Source organism: Callionymus lyra, chromosome 9 (genome assembly GCF_982586985.1).
Source record: "Callionymus lyra chromosome 9, fCalLyr1.hap1.1, whole genome shotgun sequence".
NCBI classification, from domain to species: Eukaryota; Metazoa; Chordata; class Actinopteri; order Syngnathiformes; family Callionymidae; genus Callionymus; species Callionymus lyra.
In genome coordinates, this window is record NC_141826.1 from 12793557 (window position 1) to 12821555 (window position 27999).

The 27999-nt window shown below is 37.0% G+C and overlaps 1 protein-coding gene across 1 annotated transcript; it reads right to left on the bottom strand.

Annotated features, from left to right (window-relative positions):
• Positions 1–130: 130 nt before the first annotated feature.
• Positions 131–27980, bottom strand: znf185 (zinc finger protein 185 with LIM domain). Its single transcript, XM_087799787.1, has 40 exons — positions 27823–27980; positions 27122–27171; positions 24218–24341; positions 24038–24142; positions 23936–23962; positions 22676–22732; positions 22557–22607; positions 22398–22472; positions 22208–22288; positions 21019–21075; positions 20846–20947; positions 20122–20751; positions 18629–18694; positions 18524–18553; positions 18258–18332; positions 17069–17134; positions 16888–16968; positions 16598–16645; positions 16389–16442; positions 16201–16260; positions 13754–13804; positions 13597–13641; positions 13466–13510; positions 12459–12524; positions 12267–12368; positions 11341–11406; positions 11192–11263; positions 11064–11120; positions 10908–10964; positions 10323–10379; positions 10047–10100; positions 9863–9916; positions 9545–9634; positions 8021–8071; positions 7743–7778; positions 5844–5915; positions 5699–5773; positions 4570–4632; positions 2651–2756; positions 131–634 (listed from the first exon to the last, which is right to left on the bottom strand). The coding sequence occupies exons 2-40, from the start codon at positions 27129–27131 to the stop codon at positions 533–535; spliced, it is 3120 nt and encodes a 1039-aa protein (XP_087655913.1). The 5' UTR covers positions 27132–27171; positions 27823–27980; the 3' UTR covers positions 131–532.
• Between the last annotated feature and the right edge of the window lie 19 nt (positions 27981–27999).

Here is a 27999-nt window from a genome sequence, read left to right on the forward strand (position 1 = left end):
ACAACCTTCGGTTGATGACTGATTGACACTTTCTTAGAACCTGACCTGAATTTTAATTGTTGTTTTTTTTTTGTCAGACTTTTTTACTTTGAAACTTGAAACTACAATCGACGACTCATTGTAGACAATCTCTGTCGTGATCTGAACTCCAAAGATGTATTGATGCGTTTTATTTAAAATGTTGTACTCTGTTACATGTTTACCAATTTGTGCAATATTTGAAGTTGTTATACTGCAAACTGTTTTTTTATTTGTATCACACTTTATACACACTTTGTATACATGTATTTTGTCAAAAGTCATACTTTTTTCCTGAAGAACAGTTTTTGTAAATGTCATTTTTATAGCCAAAGTATTAAAAGCTGTTGATCCCATTCTTTAGTCATCCCTCCTTCGGAATCGTCGGAAAAAAAATAAGGAAAAGTTGTTGTATTGTAACATGTTAAAATGAACGTTGCAGTGCGATGAGTTAACCCGAAAACACACAAACATTGACGATGGAAGAGAACGTGTGAGGAGCACGACGCCTCCTTCAGTCCAGCGCGGCAGAGTAGCAGTCCTCGCAGTGGACCTTCCCTCCGTGCAGGTACATGCTGAACATCAGATCTCCCATCGGCTTCCCACACACGCCACACTAGAGATGGAAGACATGATCAACATCTCCCAAAAACTCACTCGGGCCAGGGGCTGAATTTTGCCCACAAAGTCGTTTTAATGTGGCCCGCCGGATAGTAGTGGTGTAAGAAAATATTAATATAACGATATATCGCAATATTTTTATTCCCCGATACTGTATCAATATTTAATAGCACTGTATCGCTATTTATTTATTTTTTACCTTTGAAACAAAATTTAATTCTAATTCAAGTTATTATGTGGTTTATATTTCAATAGTGTGTGTATAGAACACAATCATTCAATGTTTTATTTTACAATTAACACTCAAAAATTCACGTTTATTCATTTTTCGTGGTGCAATTAAACCTCCGACCACTAGTTGGCCACATTTGTCATTTCCTCCGTGCCAAAGTAACAACAAAATCAGCTAAATGACTGAAAAAGCATACACCAGGCTCCAGCAGCTTTTAAAGCTGATGTTTGGACCCATTTTGGCTTTAAAACAAAGTTTAGTAAAGTTTATGTTCAAAAATTAAACACTTACAGATACTGGATATTGCAATTTGCTCCAGGTTGTTTGAGACTGTTAATGCACTTATATTAATAATTTGAGAACAACTTTCCCGTAAACACTTTCACATTTGATTAGAGAAAGTATTTGCTTATTTCTTGTTGTAAAAGCCAGAAATAAGTGTGTGTGTTTTTTTTGCAATATATGTTATCGTCACACATTAACCATGATACATATTGTATCGCCAGATTCACACAGCACTAACAGATAGTTGAAATCAAAGTAGAGTTTTGTTCATATTGATATTTTGACCGAAAAAGATGCCAGTTAAGATAAGAGACTTCCAAAAGTAGAGGCTGTTTGGTAAAATTATTTGTTTGACCCCCAACCTCACCCAGTGAAAGATTTTGGGCCCTTGTGTGATTGAACACCTATGATGGAAGAGACTAAACAGTGATTGCCATCAATACAGGGCCAAACTGAATCTTTTATAATGTTTTGTGATCTTTTCTTACTCTTTAAGATCTTTTTTAAGTCCTCAAGATCTTTCTTAACTTCTAGATCTTATAACTTCTTGTTGTCTTTACTAACGTCTCAAAATCTTTTTTTAGCATCTCAAGATCTTTTTCCAATGTCTCAAGGTCTTCTCCAACGTTTCAAGGTATTTTTTCCAACGTCTCAACATCTTTTTTTTTTTAACGTCTCAAGGTCTTTTCTAATTTCTCAAGGTTTTTTCTTTTAATGTCTCAAGGTCTTTTCTACTTCTCATTATCTCTTTTAACTTGGCGCTATCTTTTTTAACTTGTCAAAAACTTTTTTAAAAATCAAGTGTTCCTTGCAGGGGTGTCAAACTGGTCCAGAAAGGGGCCGAGACGGTGCAGGTTTTTGTTCCAACCACTCAAGCGCACATGAGTTAACCAATCAGGTGTCGGCTTAAACAAGCAACACCTGACTGACAATCAATTGATTACTGTATCCAGACGCCTGATTGGTTCAACTATATGTGCCTGAATGGTTGGATCCAAAACCTGCACCGTCTCGGCCCTTTTCTGGACCAGTTTGACACCTGTGGGGGTTATGTATGTTAGTGATATGTATGTGGTATAATTTTATAATTTAATTTTTTATATGGCATGTTTTAATTTTTTATATTAATAGTGTTTATATATCATTTATGTATATGGATAAATGTATAGCAATATTTTTGCTGCTAACAACAAAGAAAACTTGGTGTTTTATTTCTTCCCACTCCTGTGTTAAATTAGATTCTTTTGGTTCATTTTTAAGGTTCTTTTTACGTTCTTTCTTTCCTTATTTGTACAAATTGTGACATATTTTGTTTTAAATAAAATGCATTCATTCTCAGGTTAAATATCAACATGAACTTATATCTACTTTAATTTTTAGCCATCAAAATTGAGCCACATAACATGGTCGTCGGGCCTGGAGTTTTAGGAACGTTGTCGCTGAAAAATACACACTCGACTGTGACTCCTGACACCCGACGGGCGAGAAAGTTACCTTGAAGCAGGACGGATGGCAGTTGATGTTGAGGTGCTCGATGGTGATCTTGGCATCGTTGCCCACCAGCTGTCCACAGTACGTGCAGGTGGATGAAAGAGAGCTGCTGGCACAGGAGAGCGTCAGTGTTTGGGGGGGAAGGGAAGGGAAAGAACCTCGCTTGTTTAAGATGCTGCATTAATCCTGTCATGTCGCTGCTCGGCCTCCTCCTGAGCTGGAAGATTCTGTCTTCAAACGCGTTTGGTTCTCATCAGAGCCTCTAGCAAGAGGACAAGAGGCTCTGATTTAAGTCGATTTAATGTTCAACATTAATGGATCATGTTAAAGAGTGAAAGGTGGGAGATGATGGATGAAAAATGTACCTCTTTATCTGCTTTTATTGTTGATTATTTCTCATTTGTGTTACTCGACCACATAGATAGATCAGGTGAACTCAGGATAAGGGGTGACGTTTTAGTTTCATTAATGTAAACCTAACACGATCCTACAGTTGTTGAGAGACGAGCAAAAATGTAACAACAGCAGGTTCAAGATAGTCGTTGGTGTAAACTGTTAATATTCACGTTAATTTTAACCCCTGAAATTATTTTCCTCAACTCACTTAATGTGGACTCGAGATTAAACAATATTAATGTTCATGTTAAAAATATGTTTGTATTAAATAAACAAGACACTTGTATTGACATTTTATTACAACACAGATTATCTGTTGTCAGTGTCAGTACTTAATCTGTCCTGTTTTGTTTGTGGGGGCGCTAATCCCGTAATCTATAACCCACTCACAACTTTCGATCTGAATTGTTGACCCACTTCAGGTTTTTACTAGAGAACGCTGGATAAATAATAAGTAACGCTGACCGTTTTGTGAAGCCATCTCATCCGCTGTCATGGTGAACGCATACCGTCTAATACAGACATGATTTAACTTGTATTTTCTTGAGAAATAAGTGAAATGGATTTTACGTTTACATAAAAAGTGTTAAAAAAAATGGTTTACTTTTTACATAAGAGCGTTGAGTAATGTCAGGCGCGTCAATGTCATTGGTTATACAACGAGTCCCTTGAAGGTGGAGACTTCTGGGATTGACAAACCGCATGCTTCGCCCACAGCAGAGTGGGTGTGGTTATAGCAAACAAGATTTAATCTACAGAAAAAACTGTTTTCAGTGGGCGGGGCTTAAAATCATTTTTCTAATGTAAATATTTCAATGAAAGGAGAGTTTTGTACAAACAGACACATACTGAAGATACAATAAAGGCCTGGGATCTATTTAAGACACACTTAAATCAACACATTAGTTGATCTTTAGTTTCCGTTAACTTAAATGTGATTTTTAAGTATTTATTAATTTGTAAATGGCACGAAGATTTGGAATAAATATGTAATATATTTCCCTTTTTAGGGGTATTTCTATGTTTTCAGTCACATCGTGGGTCAAAAATCGCCTCAGTATCTAAACGTAAGATAGTGATGATATCATGCAAATATAAAAAATGTCAGTTTTTATGATAAGTAACAAAAAGAGTATATCACAATCAGACAAAACTTGCTTTAAGAACAATTCCCATTTTCTGTTCTCGGCGCGAGCTAGCCTGCTAAAAGACATAATTGAGTTTGACATCCCCGGCTCTCGTGCTTCCACACAGCTTGACAAGCGATCATTTGAAGTGTGTCGAGATTCATCTGCGATCTTTCAGACTGGTTAACATGTTCTCATTTGAAAGGAAAAGACAGTTTGGAACCACCCGCTTCAATGTGTGCGTTACAACGAATTCCACACATTGACTGTTGACAAGGCTGTTTTTTTTTTTTTCCCGCACTCAACCCGTCATCCGAGATGAGAAGAGTTTCCATTTCCATTTTACAAGTGAGGAGTCGGTGGAAGCGTGTGGAAGGAAAAGAGGGGTCGTGTGTTTACCTGGAGGTCGTGGAGGGCATTCTGTAGGAGAGGTTTTCGTATCGAACCCCTTGATCTGAGCCACTGTGGAGCGAGAAAATCATCTCAAAGTTAATACACTCTATGGGTTTTTGTATCAAATATATTTGAATGAATGAATACATTTGAGTATAAAATATGCAATTATTTGTACATGTGTGATAAATAAATCCAAATAAATCCAAATAAAAACAAAAGTTAACCCACGTGTTATCTCACGGTTAAAACTTGTTTTAAAAAAACATTTTTATTCCTTAAAAACTCAGCATGAGACTCTGCAGCCGTTCTATTACACTTGACTTGTTTATTTATATTATATATAAGCTTTTTTGTTCTTTATTTTGCACTTTGCGCCACCTGCTGTTGATTTAAAGTAACTTTTCAAATAAAGCTAAATTGAATTGCGAAATGTATTTCCTTCCCATTTTTTGTTATTTTTTAGCAAATAACCACGTAGTTCCACAAATATATAAATAAAATACATAATATATAAGAACTCATAACATATAACCTTTATTTATATTAAGTAAGTAAGTAAGTCATTGTTTTTGTATAGCGCTTTTCCAGACCAGGGTCACAAAGCGCTTAAACAATCAAAACAATATTCAATAAAGTATAAACTTTAAAGATCAAGATAAAACTGATAACACAACAGGAGTTCCAGAAAATCAAGGAAAAGCCTGAAAAAATATAATTGCACAATATAATGATATTTAGGGTCATCTATGCTTAGCAGATAACAAAATAATAAGTCCACATACATTAACTGGTGTTGATGCCTCATGATACAGTAGCAGCTCCTTGATGCTGATATAGTGTCTTATTTAAAAAATTAAAAAAGGCCACTAGATGGCACTCTCATTTGAAAATGATGCCAGGTTTCATTGAGTTGGTAGGTCAGAGAGAAATAGTATAATGCAGAGAGTGCCATCTAGAGGTCTTTCAAAATAAACACACCGCTACATGATACAGTATCACAGGGTTGATACTGTATCGTGAAGCCTCGTCAACCATCACTAACTTTCTAGATTCATCATCTTCAGCTGCTCCACATGTTTCACATTTCAAATGGATTTAGTTTATGTTTCAAAGACAGTGATTTCGCTCCTACCTGTCGTAGAGATCTCTGGGGTTGTGCAAAGACAGGTCCGTCGCGTTGACGTACTCCTTCACGTACACGAACCCCCTGAACAAGAAAAAAAAAAGAGGTTGATACATCATTTTAATTCAGATTGTTTTCATCTGCGGCGACTGACTTCTTGCTCTCCGGATCCGGCGTGTGGACCGGACGCTCTTCTTCTTCCATCACCGTCGTCCGGGCTTCGTAGCTGTGGGAAGAAAAAAAAACCCCGAGAGCGTTATATTCTCATCTTTCTCTGTCGGCCCTGGAGATAATCATTTCCCCGCCATCACTTGTTAATGACACAGCGTTTAACGTCCTGTGATCTGACAAAAGGACATTTCTAATGCACATCATTAATCTGACATCTGGAAAGAAGGGGGGGGAGGATTCTGGGGGCAAATTAAATGACAAAGGGAGAGAAGATGTTGTCGTTTCACTTGGTAATTGAGTCGGGAAGCTCCGAAGCCACCGGCGCTGGACCGGGCCGAGGTTACACACTCGGGCTCTTTTACCTTCCCTGCGATGATAAACCGCAGAAGAAGAGCTGGCAAATGGGCTTTTAATATTTAAGATGGGGCGGATGTTTTATTTAGAGCCGTCTCCATTATTCATCGCTCTCATAAGAACAACAAATATAGTCAATTTCTTTGCCCCCTTCATAACCACATCAGCATTTTTACTCATGGATGACAAAGCGAGATACTGTTTGAATATTTTTTAAAAAAACTAATCAAGCAACAGAGTTACAAATGCGAGTTTGATGAATTTCTAAATATTTGATCTGAGAAACTTTGCTTTGAGTTTTTATTTATACTTGTTTTATTACTAATAGTTTTTTTCAATTTACTGCTTGTTTACTTTTGACTGAATTAAAGAAATGTTGGAGCTTTAACTTCAAGTTATTTCTACAAATCAGTGTCTACAACAGACTTGGGCAAAATTCTATCTGGTATTTATTTCTATTATTAATTTCCATTCTGCATTTAACACTATAGGGTTTTTGTTTCAGGTCTTTTGTCCTCATTTTTTAATGAGTAATTTGCCCCTTAAAAAGATTTAGGTGATCATAAAAATGTTTATATAAAGATATATTTAGCATATTTAACTTTAATTAACTTAATTTAATTTTGTTACTTGATTATATGCTTTTCACTCTTTAATCTTTGCTTGATGGCCCCTCATAATAGCCATTGGTTAAAATGTGGCCCCTAAGGAAATGTAATGATCTGCAAATGGTTTAAAATTGAAAATTGAATTTAAATTAAATGTATGTGTGTTTGATTATCTTTCATTTAATTATTAATATTATATTGTTATAAAGAGGTAAGGGCTCCATTTGTAAAAATAAATAAATAATAATAATAAAACAATAATAATATTATCAATAATATATATACATACATACTTACATACATATATATAAATTAATTAAAAAAAATATATATATATATTGTAAATGTTATTGTTTCTGATTTAAAAAGGAGAGAATGGCAGTTAAATATTTGAGGTAAGAATGTAACACAGGCGAAATACGATTTTAAAATAATAAAAGATTTGCAATAAAAAAACATTCAAATAAAAAATAAATTAGGCAAAAAAAAAAAAATAGCAGAAGCAGAGAAATGTAGTTGATGTAAAATAAAACGTAATGTAAATCAAATTTTAAATATGTATAAAGAATAAACGAGAAGTGTAACTTGTACCTCTTCAAATAAAGAAATATTAAAAACAATTCTTATCAACTATTTATCGAAAAGTTGTTGTTGTTTTGAGTGACATTCTCCACTTCACGAACAAACAAAGCTGAAACACAGCTTGACATGATGCTGAAACACAGACTGTAACCTTGAGAAACCAGACAAATACATCTGCATACATTCCAACAGAACATTGTGTGATAACTACAAAAAAAAACTCTCGCGGCTCCTTCAGAAGTCAGAAAGAGCAGCGGAGCAAATAGCAGAAAATAACGCTCTGGAGAAAGTATTCCTGGATTATGCTGTGTCTGACATTCACAAGATCATGAACTTACCGATCCATAGCCAGCTCTGCTTCACTGTGAGTCTCCCTGGACAGTAAAGAAAGCTGTATTAGACTTTTACTGGAGGCTGCAGAAGTCAATAAGCTCGCCACAATCCGGAGAACAAGAATCCTGCACTTTGAAGAAGTGTATGACGCTGATCTTTCTGACTTGAAGCTCCAGACTGGATGGGTTTATTGAACAGGAGTGAAAAGTTTCTAAAAATACTGAGCACCCTAGAGTCATGTTACCTTTTTTTTATCATATTGACTCATATTTATTTTACGAACCTGATGGTGGTGATGGTGGTGATGGTCTCCGTCTGCGAGTATCCAGTTCTACTAAACACACAAATTATGATTACAATCATCAGTCAGTCATATTTTAATTTATTATTTTTCTACTCTTAGATTTAATTCAGTCACTTTAACCTGACAAGTCCAGAAAAATGTCTTATTATAAGATATCGATAGATAAAAAGCATATTTGTTCAGTTTCCTGTATTAACACATTATTCTGGTTATTGGAAGTTTTAAGTAAAAGTTTATAACCACATTGGCAGAATTTTTTCACTATAAAACCTTGAAAATTATACCCCTTTAAGGGTCAAATTAGAGAAAATCTTAATATAAGGCATGAACGCTTAGATTGCTAAAACCAATATCTAAGTGTTTATGTTTTAGTTTAAGTAAAAATTGAATTATTTGACTTGATGATGAGACTTGTGGCCCTTTTATAATATTTATGTGGCCCTCATGGGGTCGGAGTCAAACGATTTAACAGATTGCGAGTTGATATTTCTGATAAAACATTTAAAAAGTCGAAATTGTTAGTTATTACTATTAATTATTACTCTTTTTCTTTATTAATATCTTAATAATAAAAAAATGACATGTCTATTTCTACAGTTATTTTATTATTTATATTTTGAATAAATGTATCTTAAACAAAATAATATACCCCTCGCAGGACTAATAAGGGATTCTAAAAAAAAAAAAGAATAATAATAATATACAGTCAAATTACAGTTTAAGCTTATTAATACTGTATAATAATAAAAAAATCCATATTCAATATTGTTGTTGTCTTCACGCTTCACTTTATATAAGACCCCTTTTTTCCTCATCTCTTCTTTATTTTAGCTTGACGGCCCCTAACATGAGAATGTGGCCCCTTTGGGATACTTAATTGCCCAGCCCTAAATTATACTTATCTGAAACATCAAGAAAATGGTCTTATTTCAAGATATTAAGACTAAATTAAAGCCTGGATAATTTGTCTATAGCTAATTTTTGCAAAAAAGGGTAAACATAATCCAATTAAAATGTCTTAATGGAATCAGCCCATTGACAGATTGTTTTTAGAAATTCAGGTTTTATTTTTTGTCTTAAATTGTGTTTAAATAAATAATCTTTATAAACTTTTCTGGTGAATGTGACTAAAATGAAGTCTAGAGTGGTTTTACTCGAAACCATGTAGTGCATCTAAATCAGTGTTTTTGAACTGTGGGAGGAAACCAGAGTGCGCGGAGTAAACCCATGCAGGCAAAGGGAGAACATAGAACAAAGTGAACCTAGAACCCACACTGTGCTACAATACGCCGATGACGTCTTGTTGTATTTTTCCATTTACACACATCAATACAAATCTTAAATTCATATTTTTATAATAATTAATATTAATATTTCAGATAAAAGTTGATTTTTTTCAACCTTGCATTGTAACATCTTAATTGTATAACTTTTATATAACATGATATATTATTTTTTCATAAGCTGGTTCAGGTCAATGGAAAAAAAAAAGTAAATGTGTACTTCAGGTCCTCCTCCTCTTCATCATCGTCAGGTACATTATACACCGTCGGGGACGTCCATCTGTCCCACGGAGAGTCAACGTCTTTAACCCTTTGAGAAAAATCAAAAATCATCAGCAAAGCAACACCAAGAAATGTATAGAAAACAAAACAAGCATTTGGATCTTTTTTACAATGTCCCGAGAAGGGAATATGTTACAAATATGTATCTGACCCAATTGTATCAGCACCAATGCACGATGTCTTCTGGCTCAATACCCAGAGTGCTCTTGTGACTGGTGTGCAGATACGCAGCCCTGAATAAAAAATAAAGACTTACTTTCTCTCAAACATGATCACGGTCTGCTGATCTTCTGCTTCTGGACACTCGCGGCTGTGAGAGGGTCGTACATTGAAAGGCTTTTAGTGCTTTGATGGCCATCGATGGATGGATGAAACATATATTGGAGGACAATTGCATGGAGAGAGAGAGAGAGAGAGAGAGAGAGAGAGAGTGTCATCACCTCTCTTGTGTGTCGCTGGTTTCCCTCACGCTGGTCCATGACGGGCTGCTGAGTCTGAAAAAACCCGAAGCAAAAGAAAGAAGAGAAACTTAGCGTGGATCGTTTTTGGGTTTTTTTTCATTCATCCATTCATTCAACTCTCCAAGAAGTGGGGGAACACCCTGTACTCGACCATTCATACACACTCTGACACAGCAACCTCTCTATGTATTTTGGAATATGGGAGGAAACAAGAGTTTTCTCCTTTTTTTTTGTACATACAAATGATTTCAATACCTGTGAGTACCACTGTCTTTTGAGAAGACGTCATCTGTCAGTAGGTCTGAAGTATTTCTGCCAAACACACGCAAAAAAACTTTATTAATACAGTGAAATTCGACAATTAGACAATTGCATTGTGTTGCAAATAAATAAGAATAATTTGGAGAATTCTAAGATAAATTATTAAGGCGTATTAGTCCGAATTTGATATACGTTTGTCCCTTTAATAATTAAGTTTTACTGTCATTGTTGACATATACATGTTCTGTAAGATAGCTTGTGATAAACACTGACATTTTTTTTTTGGTCACCACATCATCAACATGAACATTTATCTACTTTTATTTTTGAGCCAACCATCCGGCGGGCCACATTAAATGAGTCGGCGGACCGGATTTGGCCCCTAGGCCATGCACTTGAAGCATGTCTAAATTGGAGCCCAGAGGGAAAAATAAAATACTTAACAATAATCTTCAAATGAATTCACTATTAAACAAATAAAAAACAGAATACAAAGGATTGTTTTAACAGTATAAACAGTGTTGTGTAATTACACTTCAATTGTGCCATAATAAAGAAGGTCGTGTAAAGTGTCATCACCTCTCCTGCTGAGTCGGGGTGGTTTCCCACGAGCGAGTCCATGACCGAGTGCTGATTCTAAAAGAGAAAAACAAATTTGGCAAAGTAGATCAGTCGCTGATTTGTACCGCTTGTTATTATTGAACGAAACCTTTTTAAATCGTCTTGTTTTCGTACCTGGTGGCATCGGTGTCGATCGGGATGATGTCGTCCGCCAGCGACTCCATCGCTTTGCTGCTCATTGAAAATCATTGACGTTTTTATTCTCTTTCAATGACAAAGAAGTGGATCCAGAGTGTCATTACCTCTCCTGTGTGTCGTCCTGCTGATTCTCGCCGGTGTCCCACGAGCGAGACCATGACCGCCCGCTGCTGATTCTAAGACGAAAACAAACTCAGCATGAGTGAGTTTTCTTTTTCTTCACCTAAGAGCTTTCATCTTGTCCCGTCGGTACCTGGTGGCGTCAGTGTTGATTGGGATGACGTCGTCCGCGAGCGACTCCAGCGCGTTACTGCTCATCCTACACGCACAAAAAAAGCTTTATTAGACAGTTTCTGTTGACAAAAAACAGAAAATGAAGAATCCTTCAAAATGTTCTTGGATCCAGGTGGTTTTTATTTATTTTTAAGGAAAGGACAACCGGTGTTCCGGAATAGTTCACAAATAAATTTACACGACATAGAAAATGTATATATATGAACTTGAATTTGAGTTGAGCTAAACCAACTCTAGTTGCATAAAACATACAAGAATATAAATCTAAACATTGATGTGATTAGAGACTTTAGACTTTCTTTTATTGTCATCGCACAGAAGAACACTGCAGTGAAACTGGCAATGACATTTCGTTGCTTGGCAACAGATTAAAAACACAGCATAGAGTGAATGTATATAAATATATAATAATGTTTATAATGTTATCAAGGTTGAAGAAAATATTTTTACAACTTCATCAACAGCACTGTATTGATGTTTAGTTTAGCTTTTGGCTTTGAAATCACATTTTCCTTCATGGTAAAATAAAATTATTTTTATTTTTATATACATTTGACAGGCATTTATTCGCAGTGTTAGCTCATTTTTGTGTTGCAATTAAACTTCTGCTCTGTACGAACAATGCAATTCTGCAAGATCCTGGAAATGACTGAGGACAAGAGGATACAGTCTAATCCAGCAGCTTTTAAAGCTGATGTTTTGGACATATTTTAAAACAGATGAATGCAAGTCTGTAAATTGTGCAACGCCAGATTCAAGTAATTGACAATACTAGAAATATATCCTTGTTCCTACAGTATCACAATACATCGTATTGTATCGCCAGATTCTTGCCAATACAATCCCCTCGTGAATATATGCAGCAGATAAGCAAAAGTTTCTCACTGGTTGTCAGGACTGGAGCTTCTCTCCTCCACAGAGGCAGGTGGATCCTGCTGAGTCTCACTGGTGTCCCACGAGCGAGACCATGATCGTCTGCTGCTGATTCTAAATGAAGAAAACAAACTTAGCAAAAGCACTGACTTGTGTTATGCTTTTTTTTTTTCTTGACCCTAAAAAGGTTTTCCTGGTCAGTACCTGGTGGCATCAGTGTTGATCGGGATGACGTCGTCTGCGAGCGATTCCAGCGCGTTACTGCTCATCCTACACATTGAAAAAGCTTTATTAATACAGTGAAATTCGACAATGTCTTCGTACAATTCGTAAAAAAATAAATGTTGAGAAAAATAAAGGGAATAGACAATTGCATTGTATTGCAAATAAATAAGAATAATTTGGAGAATTGTAAGATAAATTATTAAGGCGTATTAGTCCGAATTGTTATACGTTTGTCCCTAATAAGTTTTACTGTCATTGTTGACCTATACACACACAAAAAAAGCTTTATTTATACAGTGAAATTCGACAATGTCTTAGTATTAGACAATTGAATTAAACAAATATTATAGTCCTACTAGAGGAAATAGAGAGAGGTAGATATAAATAAACTGCATGTTCAAATATATCATAGCTAAGCACTTTCTATACTTTTGTGTGCTCGACAGCTGTGATTGGCTGACTGGGCGGCAAAGCATTACAGTAGCTGTTCAGGTCACCGTTACTAAGAGGTTTATCGAATGGGAGGGCACCTCAAATGCAATGTTGAGTTTGCAATTCAGATAAATGTATTTATAAAAACAACTCAAAAATGTAATAGTCATTTATTCCCGGAATTTTTTCAATGCAGAGGGGATTCACTATGTTACGCACACAATAAACAAGGGGTCACTGTATAAATAAAAACAAAGAGGTCGAAAAATGAATGTAGAAGACTTTATTTTAGTCTTCATTTGCTATTATTTCTATTTAATGTAATGTATTTCTAAAGTGTGTTTCTTTCCTTTCAAATAATACAAGAATAAAATAAAACGTAAAGTATATTCATTATATATATATATATATATATATATATATACTATGTATATGTACTCTATTTCATATGTGTCAATATATATATATATATATAATATGTCAGAACATTGATGTAAAAAACCCACAAAATGACACACTCATGATGGCAGGTTAAAAAAAAAAAAATGTCTCACTTGATCTCTGAATCAGAGCTTTTCTCCTCCTCGAGAGGTGCGGGGCTGGAAGACATGGCACACATTGTCATCGTCATCATGATCATTGTGTAAAGATAAAGAAAAGAGGTGGCAGACGCCCGGCGCTCTACCTGTTGATGGAAACATCGGCGAGGGGCTGCAGCAGGTCAGAGGGGCTGCGGGAGAGAAATGTGGCTGATAATCAGAAAGTGCTGCATTATGCATCGCAAGATGTGATGCGGGCTGCCTCGCGGAGAGAGAGTCACAGCTCACAACCAATATGATTACCTGTTCTGGGATGTGGTTTCGATCGGATATGGATCAAACAGATCAGCCGAGCTGAAAAAACAATTTCACACTGATTTCACTCTCAATTGTGTCAGCATGTGTCGGAGGAATTCTGATCACATTCGCTCATAATGGAAAGAATTAATGCAGTTTGAATGGAGGAGAGGAACAAAGACGGACGTGGGAACTCAATCATAACAAGAATATGAAAAAAAAAGGGAAAGGAATCTTGTTTTTCTTGAGATAATCAACTCGGATTGAGGTTCGAGTTTTCAACATTGCAAAACTGCGATAAATAAAGGGAAAGATTGCTTCAGGATGTAAAGACCTCGGTCTTCTTCTCGTGAGCCAGAAAAGGTCGGACATGATGAAGGTTTTGTTGTTCCAACATCAAGATAAATTCACGTTCATGTTGATATCGGTGTTTGAGATAAGATAAGGAACAGAGGGGGTGGATGTCGATGACTGAACAGAGACTTAATATAAGAGTAAAAGTGTAAAAAAAAGGGTGGAACTAAATTTGATGGAGGACGACACTGAGATCATTACAACAGTCCAAGGTACAAAAATATTATCACAACCTTACACATCTTTGGTGAATGAATATTTTGCCCTTGAGCTTAGTCTGCTTAGAATATTTTTTGGCCCTTGTGTAATTGAGTTTGACGCCCCCGGGTTAAAATGTGGAAGGAAAAAAAAAGTGCACCCACTCACACCTTTCCTGGGTCACTTGAAGTCTCCTGGTAGGGGGTGTAGTTATGGAGGAGGATGAAGGGATAAAGTGAAGGATAACCCTCAGAGGAGGGGAGACGAGGAGATGTGAAGGACGTGTGGGACATTTGACAAGGTGGACGCCTCACTCCGAAGCTCCTAGAAAAATTGCTGATGATGTGTCTCTGCTCCTTTGGTAGAGAATGGTTGATCTGAATTGTTTTTATTCATAAAACTGTCTTTGTTTTGCGTGATTTTTCAGATTTTTTCACCAACATTAGAATTAAAAACAAATGGAAAATATCTGATGTTTGTTCACTTTGTTTTTACAACCATTCGTGACATCTGCACACTCCAGCAGCCAATGAGGAAGCAACTGTTGAGATTTGGGAGAGTTTATGATATAGACTTGTGTCGTACTCTGGTTTGTGTGAAATGTCTTCTGCAGAAGTGGATTTGGGTAGAACTGCTACTGTGCCGTTTGTCAGAAACACAAATCACGTTTTTTTTTCCGTGTTTTTAATTACAGACTTGAGTAACAAATATAATAAAGCAATATATTCAGCTTGATATCTACGTTGGATGGTGCTTAAGATGAATGTTGGGCAGGGATGGTTGTGTCAAACTCAATTACACAAGGGACCAAAAAAGTCAAGGTCTAAGGGTCAAACTTATGTCAATGTTTACCATCTGTAACTTTGGGCCTCGTGTGCAAAGAAGTTTGTGGATCTTCTACTAAAAACAGTCGAACACTCAAATCCAGAAAATCTGGCACGTGCAAAAAAGAATCTGCGCATACACACAAATAAAAGTACGTTTCCCTCAATCAACGTAGAATTAATCGCCTTGTTTGTTCTTTCCCTAATTTACATATTTAAATCATATTCAAATGAACCAGAGTCCGTGATTTTTCTCTCCGCCATCAGAAAAAAGAAATGAAAACATGAATTTAAACTGGTTTGTATTCGTCCATTTAAACATTTCTGACATGGATCACATACTCAAATGTCAATATTGATCGTTAATGTAACTCTGATGTGAACATCTCGACGTGACCAGTGAGGCTGACATGCATCCGAGCAGGAAATAAGGACGTACGCCAACTACAAACGTGTCGGGAAGTCCGACCTTTTGAACGCCCTTTTCCTTATTGATACATATGAACTTTGACGTGGAAAAGCATGTCCGCACGTTTTTTGCGCGTCCGGCCCCTTAGTACATGAGGCCCCTGAACTCCTTTGATGGCAACTAATGTGAAAACCCAACTCTCCTGACTCACTCACATGTTTCAAATATATAAGTCTTCCTCCCCAAGATGCAGTAAGTCCCTCATCATGACCATGTTTTAAAGTTATCCCTTTATAAAGTTCTCCCCCGTCTAAAATCTAGGCGAACGAGAGGTTACGAGAGCAGATTCCACTTAAAAGACACTTAACACATTAGATGCCATATAAGAGTATATATATACATATAATTGGGATTTTACATTTGAATTCTTGGATGCTAAATCTAGCGAAACCATCTGTGATTTTGGGAAGTTTATGTATAGTTGCTGACATCAGCGATCTCTGTTTTTTTAGCTCATCTCAAACACCAGCATTTTTATAGGTCATTTTGACTCAAATTTGACCACTCAACATGTGCAACATAAAATGACTTTTACGTTTGACGTGTCTTGAACTCTCAGCCACTGATATGACTCTAGTTTTAACTCAGATCAATAAGAAAATAAATACCTCGATTGAGTGACTTTGGTCGTCACTTGTGAGCGCCAGGGTTCCGTGCTGTCGTCTTCACTGCGAGGTCAAAATGCCCGAGTTGACATGAAGCGTGGACAGAGAGCGGAGGTCAAGTTAAGGTGAGCGTCGTCTAAAGCTCTTCGACGAGCCTCAGATCGGAAGCGCATCTGTGATCCTGCTCGTACCTTTTGTCGGTGATGATCAGAGTTTCTGTGGTGACGGTGACTGTCTTTGTGGAGCTGTCAGACACAAACACACGATTTTTGTAAATAAAAAAAGTGTGTGTGTGTGAGGGGGGGGGGGGATACAAGGCACATTTGAACGCATTTCCTGAGCAGGCGCTGCTTTGCATAGATAGATAATTGTTTAAGAGCAGCCTGTCATCTCAGGCTACCTTTGTGTTTCCTTGGCTGTCTCGTCTGTCTGCCGCGGCGTGCTGAGGCTGCCGGAGACAAAACAAAGCAGCAATACTAATCAGTACAGAACATTCTCTTCCACTTCCAGTCGCGCATATAAGACTTGACGCTCGGAATCAAAGTGTTTGCTTCAGGAATCAGGAATGAATTTGTTTTTTTCGGGGCAGGAAGTGAGGGGAAAGTGAGGAAATTGGAAAAAAAAAAAAACAGCGACACGTTGAGTTGCTCAGAACTTCCAGGTGAGATAAAGACCAGCCAGAAGTCTCACCTTCTGGTCTCCGTGTGGACCGGGATGAGATCATCGGCCAGCAGATCCAGGCTTCCGTTGGTCTTCACGGGTGCGGGTTCACTATGACACCACAAGGAAAGTGAGGTTGGTAGGGATGAAGGTTTGACCTCTAATAGATTTCAAACGGAGAAGGGAATTTTTCTGTGTGTTTCAGTTGTACCTATCAAGGCTGCCAAGCAAATCCTGACTCCAGCGGCCCGGACTCGGGGGAACAGGGTCAACTGGACTGTGGAGAAGATGAAGAAAAAAAAGAAAAAAAAAAAAAAGAAAGAAAGGACTCTGATAAGGATTTTAGATTGATGGGATGAGTCACATGGAGGAAACGTTGGAAGCACAGCAGCGCCTCCACGTGGCGGATTTTCTGAATTGTGGTTATTTCTAGTTTTTTACAACTCAGGCCCATTTTTAGATCTCAGAGCAGTTTTTTTTTTGTTTTTTTTAAATCGAAGATTAAACATGATTTAAATAAAGGATAAATGCACCGCGGGCTTGTGAAAAAATATTCTAGGTGAGGCTCTTTTTCCAGTACATGATGAATAATAAAACAGGATTATTAAACACATTTTAATTATGCAGAATAAACCAAATTATTAAGAAACTAAAGGAAAACTATTAACAACCTTCGCATTCTCGAAACTTGAGGAAAAAAATGACATCACTTATTATAGTCTATCAGTGTAAAGAGTTCTACACGCGTACGAAACCATCAGTGTCGATGACTATTTTCAAACTAAACTTTTATGAAAAATAAACATATTTTTAAAACCCATCAAGGTCGGCGGAAGGTCGCCACCAAAACACTCAATGACGACTTTAATTGGCATGTAAATGTTATACAGCGCATCTGTCTCACAACAAAAGCGGTTTGACTCATAAAATAAATAGAGTTCATGCAAATCCTGCAGATGAAACCGGTTTCCTCAAGATTTAGCTTTTTAAATTGATCAAAAACCTTTGAAAAATGGTTACTGTTCTAAATGAATCTAGAAATGAATCCTGTTTATGTTTTAATTTTATTTAAAATGTGATTTTGTATATGAGCAATATAAAGCTATATATTAAGTTTTGGCTGTTTCATGTTTTCTTGTTAATTTATCTTTTTACTCTCAATACATTTTTTAACAAATATGTATATGGTATCCCCTGTGTTGTCTCTGTGTCAAGGTGAACGACCTCCTCGGCTTCCACAAATACATATGCAGTGGTGGAGGTCGTTCACCTTGACCCAGAGACAACAAGAGCGTTAAATTAATTGGAAGGTCCACTTGCAATACCTGCGTCGCCCACCAGGGAGTAAAAAAAACCCACTGTATTAGACCATTAAGAAGTTTAAAAATATTTCAACGAACCCATTATCCAGAGCCAGGAGGTCGTCTGTAAAAGGATCGGCGTTGGTCAGTGCAGGAGTTGGATCCTTGTCAAAACTGCCGGAAGAAAATATACATCACATTCTCTCTTTTGGACCAAGAACATCCGCAATTACAGCTCCAAGTACCACTTTAGAAAGTGCAGTGATGTATTGTTATTACTAAGAAGTGGCTTCTGTGGTGGTTGGAATCATGATTTTTACTATGTTTAATATGTGTTTTGTTTTGTGTTTTGTTTTTTTGTTTACCTGTATCCTTCAGGCTCAGCCCTCAAACGGCTGGAAAAAAAAGAAAATACTCATTATCCAGCCACATGACCTCAGCTGCTTTCATCCCTTTCTTTTTCTATGTACCTCGTTGAACTGGTGCTGAAAGAAACCAGAGAGTCGGACAAGTCGGCGAGCGGTTCAACGGTGGAGCTGTGGGGAAAAAAAAAAGATGGAAAACAAACACATGAGATTCCAGGTCGACCCTCGATCGCGATCGTGTGAGGAGATGGGGTGCAAACAAAGAGAAATGTATTTTTCAGTATCCAACACAGAGAAATACAAGAGAACCACTGGATTCATTCGTTCTTGTTTGCTTACTTTTGTTGCCGCAGGATGAGAATGATCAATAATAAAAATAGATTTTTTTTTTTATAATGTTTTGAACCTCCAACGTCTTCAATTACGTGTTTCCTATCATCGTTTCTCATTAAGAAAGAGTAACTTGGGTGATAACTAACCAGTTGATTATAGGATGGGTAGGTGTTCTGTTTCCTCAACTCATTCAGAGAACGAGATATCAGAGAGGGGAAAATATTAGCATCCAATCATTTGAAAGGGTTGATTAAAATGATTGATATTTTTTTCCGTATTAAACATTGCACCGGTGGGTTTATTTTGTTATGTTTTTGGAGCATTTAACCGATCGTTCGTGATCAGAGAGTAAAAAAGGGATTTTAAAATATGAAGTATAGCTTTCTTGACCAACCCTGGATCTTTGTTTTCTTTTGGACTGTCACCAGTTTACATCATGCTATGGTATTCAAAAACTTTTTTATAACATGACAACATTGTGGTTGCTATGGTTTCTACTCTAGCATTAGACTTAAAACTTGTTTATTATCCATTTTTATTGACAGATGAGTCAGTTTATGTGGGGTGTTGCAGCATTCTTTCATTCAATCATTCATTCATTCATTCATTTTCTCTCGATTATTCCCTTATTGAGGTTGTTGGGGGGTCGGGGGGGGCTGGTGTCTGTCCCAGCTACTTTGGGCGAGAGGCTGTGGACATCCTGAAAAGGAGGCCAGACTCAGCCAGGACCCAAAACGAAATCCAACCATTGACACACACTCTTCAAGTTCCCAATCAACCTCTGTGTGTTTTTGGACTGTGGGAGGAATCCGGAGTGCAAGTTTGGTAAAAAAAAAAAAATGTTTTGATGTGATAAAGAATGTAAAAAGAAAGTAACCAATTGAAAGAAGAGCTGGGAACAAATAGGTTTAAGGAAGTTATGAAGCAAACATTATAAATGATCTTCTAGTGTCGGGACGTGAGAAGTAAGAGCTCCGACGACATGTCGCTACACGAGCTCCAGCGGCCCACATGTGAGACGGTCAAACAGGTTTCAAGGTTAAGTCGGCGCTGCCAAGTGGAGCACTCTCATGCGTGTGTGGGAGAAGATAGTGGAGGAGTTTATTTCAGGTTGTGTTTTTTTGGCTTAAATGATTGAATAGCCCGTGGCTGCAGAGGTTTTTCAGAACGTTAAAAATAAAGACGAAGTGCTCGGAGAAAGCAGGAGAGTACGACGGAGATGTCTTGTGAAGGTCAGTGGAGATGGGCTACTTTCATGGACTTACTGTGGTTTAGGCGTCGGTTCCGGACGTGGTTGTAGTTTCGGTGTTGGCTCTGGTTCTGGCTCTGGTTCTGGCTCTGGTTCTGGCTCTGGTTCTGGTTCTGGCTCTGGCTCTGGTTCTGGCTCTGGTTCTGGTTCTGGTTCTAGCTTTGGTTCTGGTTCTGGCTCTGGCTTTGTCACTGGCTCTGGCACTGGCACCAGCACTGGCACTGGTTCTGGCTCTGGTTCTGGCTGTGGCTCTGGCTCTCGTACTGGTTCTAGCTTTGGTTCTGTCACTGTCACTGGCACTGGCACTCGCACTGGCACTCGCACTGGTTCTGGCTCTGGTTCTGGCTCCGGACTTAGATCAACTAGTTGCTCAAATCTGGCTATTTTCTCATTCACGGTCACAGTGGGAGCTGGGGGGGGAGAAACTGGACCCGGGGACGCGGCAGGAGAAGCCTCAGGTGTGGTAGAAGCTGCTGCGAACTGAGCCCTGAAGGTCCCTGAAACGTTGGAGTCCAGGAGAACCGGGAGAGGAGTCGCCACAAACGGGTCTTTCTCCGGTGCTGGAACCTCGGCCACTTTCACCGGGGTCGTCTCCACCACCTTGACGGGAGAACTGACGGGGACATTCGTCTCCGTTAAGTCAGGCCTGTTGACGCACACATACGGAAGAAAGGAGGTATTAAAAAATAAAAAATCAATTTCCTGCCATATTTCAAAACAGCATAAATCATCCAACTTGCATTTTCAGGGGTCTGGCCTGTGGTACTGGGGTAACAGCAGGAGGAGGAGACGGGGTTTTGACAGCAGGCGGAGTCGTCTCGCCTTCATCTCCGATCTCAACTCTACGAAACATTGTTTGTTTTGATATTAGCGGAAAGTAATTTTGACTGAAAACATCTGTTAATCATTTTACCTTTTGGCCACAAATGCAGTGTTGTTTGGAGAAGTGACAGGTTGTGGCTCTTGAGACCTGAACACAGTCAGAGAATTATGAATAAAACCTTGTTGTAGCCAGGAAACATACATTATTAATTTGAGGGATTACTAAAATATTACTAGTGCACAATATTCAGTTAGGTTTAGTTTCCCTGCTTTTATTTTGAAACAAAAACACATAGAATCATAACAACCTAATACAGCTAACTTGATTCATATTTTTACTTAACATTCTTTATTTATATTGCATTTTAAAAGGTCTATATTTTGTTGTGCCAGAAGTAATTTAAACTAAACCCTTTTTTTAAATGCACTTGCAGCAATTTTATCTATTAAAGAAAGTATTAGTTATATATATTAAATTAATTTATTACCCTTTCAAATCATCATATGGGGAATAACATCTATTAACTAAAATGTTTTTCAAGCACATATTTTTATTTTCTTAAATTCTGCGATTGAATTACAGTCATTAAAAAAAAATTCTATTCACATTAATCTAATTTTAATGTCTGACCATATATTTTAAAGCAGGAGCCCCTGAACATATTTGCACAGCAGACCATTAATGTCGCCCCTTTATCAAGGACCCAGAGAAAAATAGTTATAATAAATAATATAGAGTTTATGTTTAGCTAATTTTCACTAGTTTACAGGTTTCTTTTTTGAGTAAATTTGACCAAAACAAATGACTTTATGTGTAAAGACTCACAGGCTAATGTTACTTCAGAGAAAATACCATATTATTTTCAGAACAAAGTAAATTTCAGACAGTAATAACCAATAAAATGGAAATTTTAAGAATCATTTTTGCTGCATTAAAGGCCATAAAAAAATAAATAACTTTTTCCTTTGTGTATTAAAACTTACAAAATAATGAACTTAAAAATAAAATAAATTATTGATTAATTAGTAATATATTAAGAGTACATTTTGTAATCTCTTGAAAGCCACTAGTTACTAGGAATACTCCCCGGATTCAAATTATAGTTCTTAAAAGTTACCCAATATCTCCAAAACTTCCCGTATTTCATTCACGTAAATATATACTTTTAAACAGCAATTCTATCTGTGAGTGTCAATTTATTTCTCGCTGCACCTCAGAACAGTTTCACACAGAGTGAGTCTGCTCTATGTAGTAATTAACTGACTCAAGTCGTGCATACTCGTATTTCTTAGCGGCAGACAGCACGTAGGAGCGTTGCCTGGCGGAGGATTTCTTCAGAACGCTGCTGGCTGCTTCCGTTCTGCAGATGAAGAAGAAAAAAAAGAAGCCATTATGATGTTAATGCAATCGCTTCCCTGGGTTACGCAGGTTCAATTCTGATGGTGTGCGTTGGGGGGTGGAAATCTCACCGTTTATCCGTCTCCTCGTTGCTCAGCTTGGCCTCTGCAGTGGCCTCTGGGGAGGGTCTCACGGTGTGGGGGGCTCTGAGGAGGACCAGCACACACATGCACACACCAGTCAAGAGGAGGTCACACTTAACTGCAGGGGGGTCAGGGTTGGCTGCTTACATTCGCTTGTAGGTCTCTGAAGGTTTCTTGGTGAAGTGCGTGGCTGTGGTGCTAGAATTGAAACGACACAAAAAAGTCAGATCGAAGGTCAATTAAGGGTCTCGTGCTCCGACTCTCACCTGACGCCGTTGGTTGTTGAAGTTGTTTCAGGTTTGTCTGTCTTTGTGAAGACGCCGCTGGATCGGAAAAAATAAGAGATTTTCAAATCAATTGCAAAGAAACGTATTTGATTTTGTGTATTTATGTGCGTAAGAAAAAACGTAACAATTATTGGATAAAGGTTGATGGATTTTAACTCGTTATTTTGAAGTTTTTTACGTAAACAATGGAGCAAACTAACCAAAAATCTCGTATTTTGTCCATTTGTTTTCACATATACTGTTATTAAATAAATCTAAGAGCACATCTGATTATTATTGAGACCATTTTTGACTAAAAACAATGTTTTAAAGTTCAACTCAGTTGTCAACAGGTCATTTTCAAACATGCCTCATATATGTCTATTACTTTTAATGTAAATAATAATATGTTCTGAGTGGGCGTGTTAGAAAATATCGATATGGTGATAAACCCCGATATTATTTTCCACGATACTGTATTGATATTTGAGAACAGTGTATCTTTCTTTCAATTTTCCCCAAAAAAAGCAAATCAAATCATATTTTATGTGTTACCAAAGTTATGGTTTATATATATTTTTTTAAGTGTGTGTAAAATAATATAATTCGATTTTTTATTTTATTTACAATTAACATGCAAATATTAATGCAGTATTCATTTTTGTGTTGCAATTATACTATTTGCCGCTAGATGGCATCATTCATTAAGTTCCTTCGCAGCTAAAGCGAGAATGAAATACTACCAGATCCCGGCCATGACTGAGGACTAGAGGATACAGTCGACTAACAGCTTTTAAAGCTGATGTTCAGACATATTTTGTTTTCGAAAGCAGTTACGAAGTCAGTTAGTCTTTTGTTTTGGGTTTTTGCTCAATTGTTAGATTTTCACTGTTTTGTGTAAACAATGTGCAAAAAAAAGGAAAACGGGTATAAAAGAAAACACTTACTCATTCGGTTTAGCTAGTTAGCAAACTTATATTCTGGGTTCTGACTATTTTCTCAGTTTTAGTCACAGTAGAAACTGGGATTATCTATTATTTCCTACTTTTCCCCTCATTTGTTGTGTTTGCAATGACAGGAAACCTTTTTTTATTTATATATTTTTTGGCTTCATGACTCTGCTAATGACGGGGCTGTCGACACAACACACTGCAACACACTAATGGTGTGTTGACCTGTGAGCCATTTAGAACACGTCAAATAAAAAGGGATTCATTTATGATTATTAAGAACTATTATATTAAATGCACAATAACTTACCGGATCATATACCCTGATGTTGCTGGTCTATGATTTTAAAAAAAAAAGCAAAAATATATACATTAAACATTTGTTTTTGACACTAAAGTGCAACAGGTTTACTTTTCAGGCTCAGAGTTCAACTTGGGTTTAGGGGCGATGGTGGGCGGTGGCGACACAGGACTGGTCGGCGCTCCGTTCAATCGCCTGGCCCTCACTTCTGCGAGCCTGAGAGAAAACAAAACAAGATATTACGACACGAGTCACGTGACACATTGGTCGGTTTCAGGGTGATCTTGGTACCATGGTTTCTCCTCCTCGGTCTTGATGTTCTCCTCAGAGTCGCGGCGTTGCTGGAGCCAGCTGCTGTCTCCCTTCAGCTTGGTGCGCACCTTAGTGGCGCGTAACACGTTCTTTTTGTCTCCCTCTGGAAAGAAAAACAAACGTTTGTTCATCATCTCCTTGACGATACCAAACGTTGTATTTTTCATTCGGATCACAAAGTGTCAACGTCAAGACCAGAGGGGCCATTTTTCCATAAATGCAATATTATCACAGATGTATCTGGTGCTCAGGTTTTGTTCTGCGTAATAAATCTGTACCAAAGCAGCTAACTGGCTCCCACCACTGTAAGTAAGTAAGTAAGTAATATTTATTTATATAGCGCTTTTTGAGACCAGGGTCACAAAGCGCTTGAACAATCAAAACAATATTCAAAAAAGTACATACTTTAAAGATCAAGATAATACTGAGAACAACACAGGAGTTGCAGAAAATCAAGGAAAAGCCTGAACAAATAGAAACGTCTTAAGATGTTTCTTAAAGGAGTCAGTAGATCCATCAAGCGCAAAGAAAGAGGAAGATCGTTCCAAAGCTTAGGAGCAACAGCCTGAAAAGATTTCTCTCCTCTGGTCCTGAACCGTGTGCGAGGAACCATAAGTAGATTCTGATCCACAGACCTCAGAGCCCGAGCTGGGGTGTAAGGCTGGATCAGATCAGTGATGTAAGGAGGAGTCTGACCACGAATAGCTCTGAAAGTAAGAACCAGAATTTTAAAGTTGATCCTGAAAGAAACTGGAAGCCAGTGAAGAGTTTTAAGGATCGGAGAAATGTGAGTTCTTCTACTTGAGCGGGTCAGTCCGATTAATGCGTGTAAATGCATTGTCGTGAATACGGAAGTGTCTCCAGCCCTACTGTCCACATGTGTATCGTTGAAAGATTCTTGTTTAGACAGTATGGAAATGATGCAACCACCGTCTCTGCCTTGAGCGAAGCTAGAGAATTTTACAGTGTTGAGTCACGACCGTTTAAAATAAAAGTAACATCACATAAAATATGAATATGAATCATAATTGCAAAATATTACTTAGTGTTGCTTTAATAACGTGGGTTTTATTAATATCACTAATGGATGAAAAAAGGAAATTAAATTTTTGTTAACACATTGTAGGCTTGTAGACGATTCCTAGACTAGACTAGTGTTTTTAGCTGCTATTTAATTAAATATGAGTCTCCGTTATGTCTTTATCGTTAATGTCAAAGTATACGCTCAGCATTTAACATAACTCATGGGTAGTTATGATATAACATTTTGGTCTTTAAATTCTGTGACATCAAAAAGTTAATAAATGAATCAATAATTTAGTATCTTAATCTTTTCCTATACAATTGTACACTTCAAATCATGCACGATTTCAGTTTGGTAAACAATTTGCACATATAATTATAGAAAAAAAAAGTTCAACTGTAATACATTTTCAACTGCAATCAAACTCATTTTGACTGTTTTCATACAATTTTCTAAAGCAATCCATCAAATGTCAAATGTAATCCAACACATTTTAACTGTAATCAAACCATTTTAAACTGTAATCAAACCATTTTCAACCATAATAAAACAATTTTCAGCTATAATAAAACAATTTTCAGCTATAATCAAACAATTTTCAACTATAATCAAACAATTTGCAACTATAATAAAACAATTTTCAACCTTAAACAAACAATTTTCAACTGCAAACAAATGATTTTCAACTATAATCAAACAATTTTCAACCTTAAACAAACCATTTTCAACTATAATAAAACAATTTTCAACTTTAATCAAACAATTTTCATCTGCAAACAAATGATTTTCAACTATAATAAAACAATTTGCAACTATAATCAAACAATTTTCAACTTTAATCAAACAATTTTCAACCTTAAACAAACCATTTTCAACTATAATAAAACAATTTTCAACTTTAATCAAACAATTTTCATCTGCAAACAAACCATTTTCAACTATAATCAAACAATTTTCAACCTTAAACAAACCATTTTCAACTATAATAAAACAATTTGCAACTATAATATAACAATTTTCAACTTTAATCAAACAATTTTCATCTGCAAACAAACCATTTTCAACTATAATCAAACAATTTTCAACCTTAAACAAACCATTTTCAACTATAATAAAACAATTTTCAACCTTAAACAAACCATTTTCAACCTTAAACAAACCATTTTCAACTATAATAAAAACAATTTTCAACCTTAAACAAACCATTTTCAACCTTAAACAAACCATTTTCAACTATAATAAAAACAATTTTCAACCTTAAACAAACCATTTTCAACTATAATAAAACAATTTGCAACAATAATAAAACCATTTTCAACTAAAATCAAACAATGTTCAACTATAATCAAACTATTTTCAACTTTAATCAAACAATTTTCAACTATAATCAAACCATTTTCAACCATAATCAAAAGATATTCCACCTTAAACAAACAATTTTCAACTGTAATTAAACCATTTTCAACTGTAATCCATCAAACTTCAGCATTAGTCAAACTATTTTAAACCACACTTCAAAAGAAGTCAAACAAATTCCCATTGTTATCAATGTAGTTTTCAAGAAATAAAAAATGTGCCGTACACAAACTCTAGTCAGATATTTAGCGATGCCAGATGAAGCTAAACCTTGGGTTGTTCAATAAATATCCAATAAGTCTTGTGACTCAGACGTTTTTCTTTCCAATGTACTGAGAGTTCAAACTACACCTCGGCTTTCATCGTGGATTGAAATCAGAACAAAGCGAGGCTTAGGAATCGCATTCGTGCGTCTGGCGACACACCTACGAACACACTCCATCTTTAAAGTTCGGGGGAACACGTCGTTCCACATTCACATCGGATCAGTCACTGGTGCTCACCGCTTGCCATTGGTAGTTCAGTAGGTCTCCTTCCGAATCAAACGCTCCACCTGAGAAGAGAAAAAAATCAAAGTTTAATGGTAATACATGTTGTGTCGGCCTCATCTCTCAGGTATGTGGGTCGTCCTGTTCGGCCACTTTCCAGAACATTCCATGATGAGGTAAAAAAAAACGCACACAAAGCGATCGCCGGTACCAGGACAAGACATTAATGTGGCGGCTAAGATACTTTAACTCTGAGATATATTTTAAGAAACCCCTTTTAAAAGACTGAGAGTTCTTTCTTTTGAAATAAGACACTCGCTTATGCAAAATTCAAGAGTTAGAGCCGAAATTCAGAATGCAAATCTCCTGCGGCTTGAAATTGCTTTCGCTATCTCCTCAGAAAAAACTTTCAACATAAGCACACTTTGAAAAAAAACACACACACAACAAAAAAAAAAGCATATTTGTTCAGGGTTTAAGTCCTCGGACGGCACGAGGTCAATGATTAATCGAGGGCGTTCAAAGCCCTGGAACTGGATAGACGACTATGACAATCTTTATCGGGGAAACACCCATAAAATGAAAAGACAAACAAGGACAACCATTAGTTGTTATCTCAAGATTTACACACTTCCAAATGGATGAATGATCGATCGGAATTCCACCTGTTAGAGGTTAGTTAAAAAAAATTAAATTAAAAATGGGTTTCATCCTACCTGTTGGCTTTATATCCGAGCGGCTCAGAGGAGTTTGAGAAAGTGGTTGATTCCCCGACAGGTGTCCCGCAGCCGAGTGAACAGGTACGGGCGTGAGCAACAACAAGACCAGCCAGTCGAGGAGGGCGAGTGTGAGGGTGGAGCACAGCTTGTTGATGTCACCGTCGGGCTCGGAAA

Excerpts from the sequence above, each read along its gene's own strand:
- znf185 (XM_087799787.1), bottom strand. Across the intron at positions 12,369-12,458 it reads ATCAACACTGATGCCACCAG|AATCAGCAGCAGACGATCAT; the intron begins GTACTGACCAGG and ends TTCTTCATTTAG. Across the intron at positions 8,072-9,544 it reads GAAGAGGAGGAGGACCTGAA|TAGAACTGGATACTCGCAGA; the intron begins GTACACATTTAC and ends TTGTGTGTTTAG.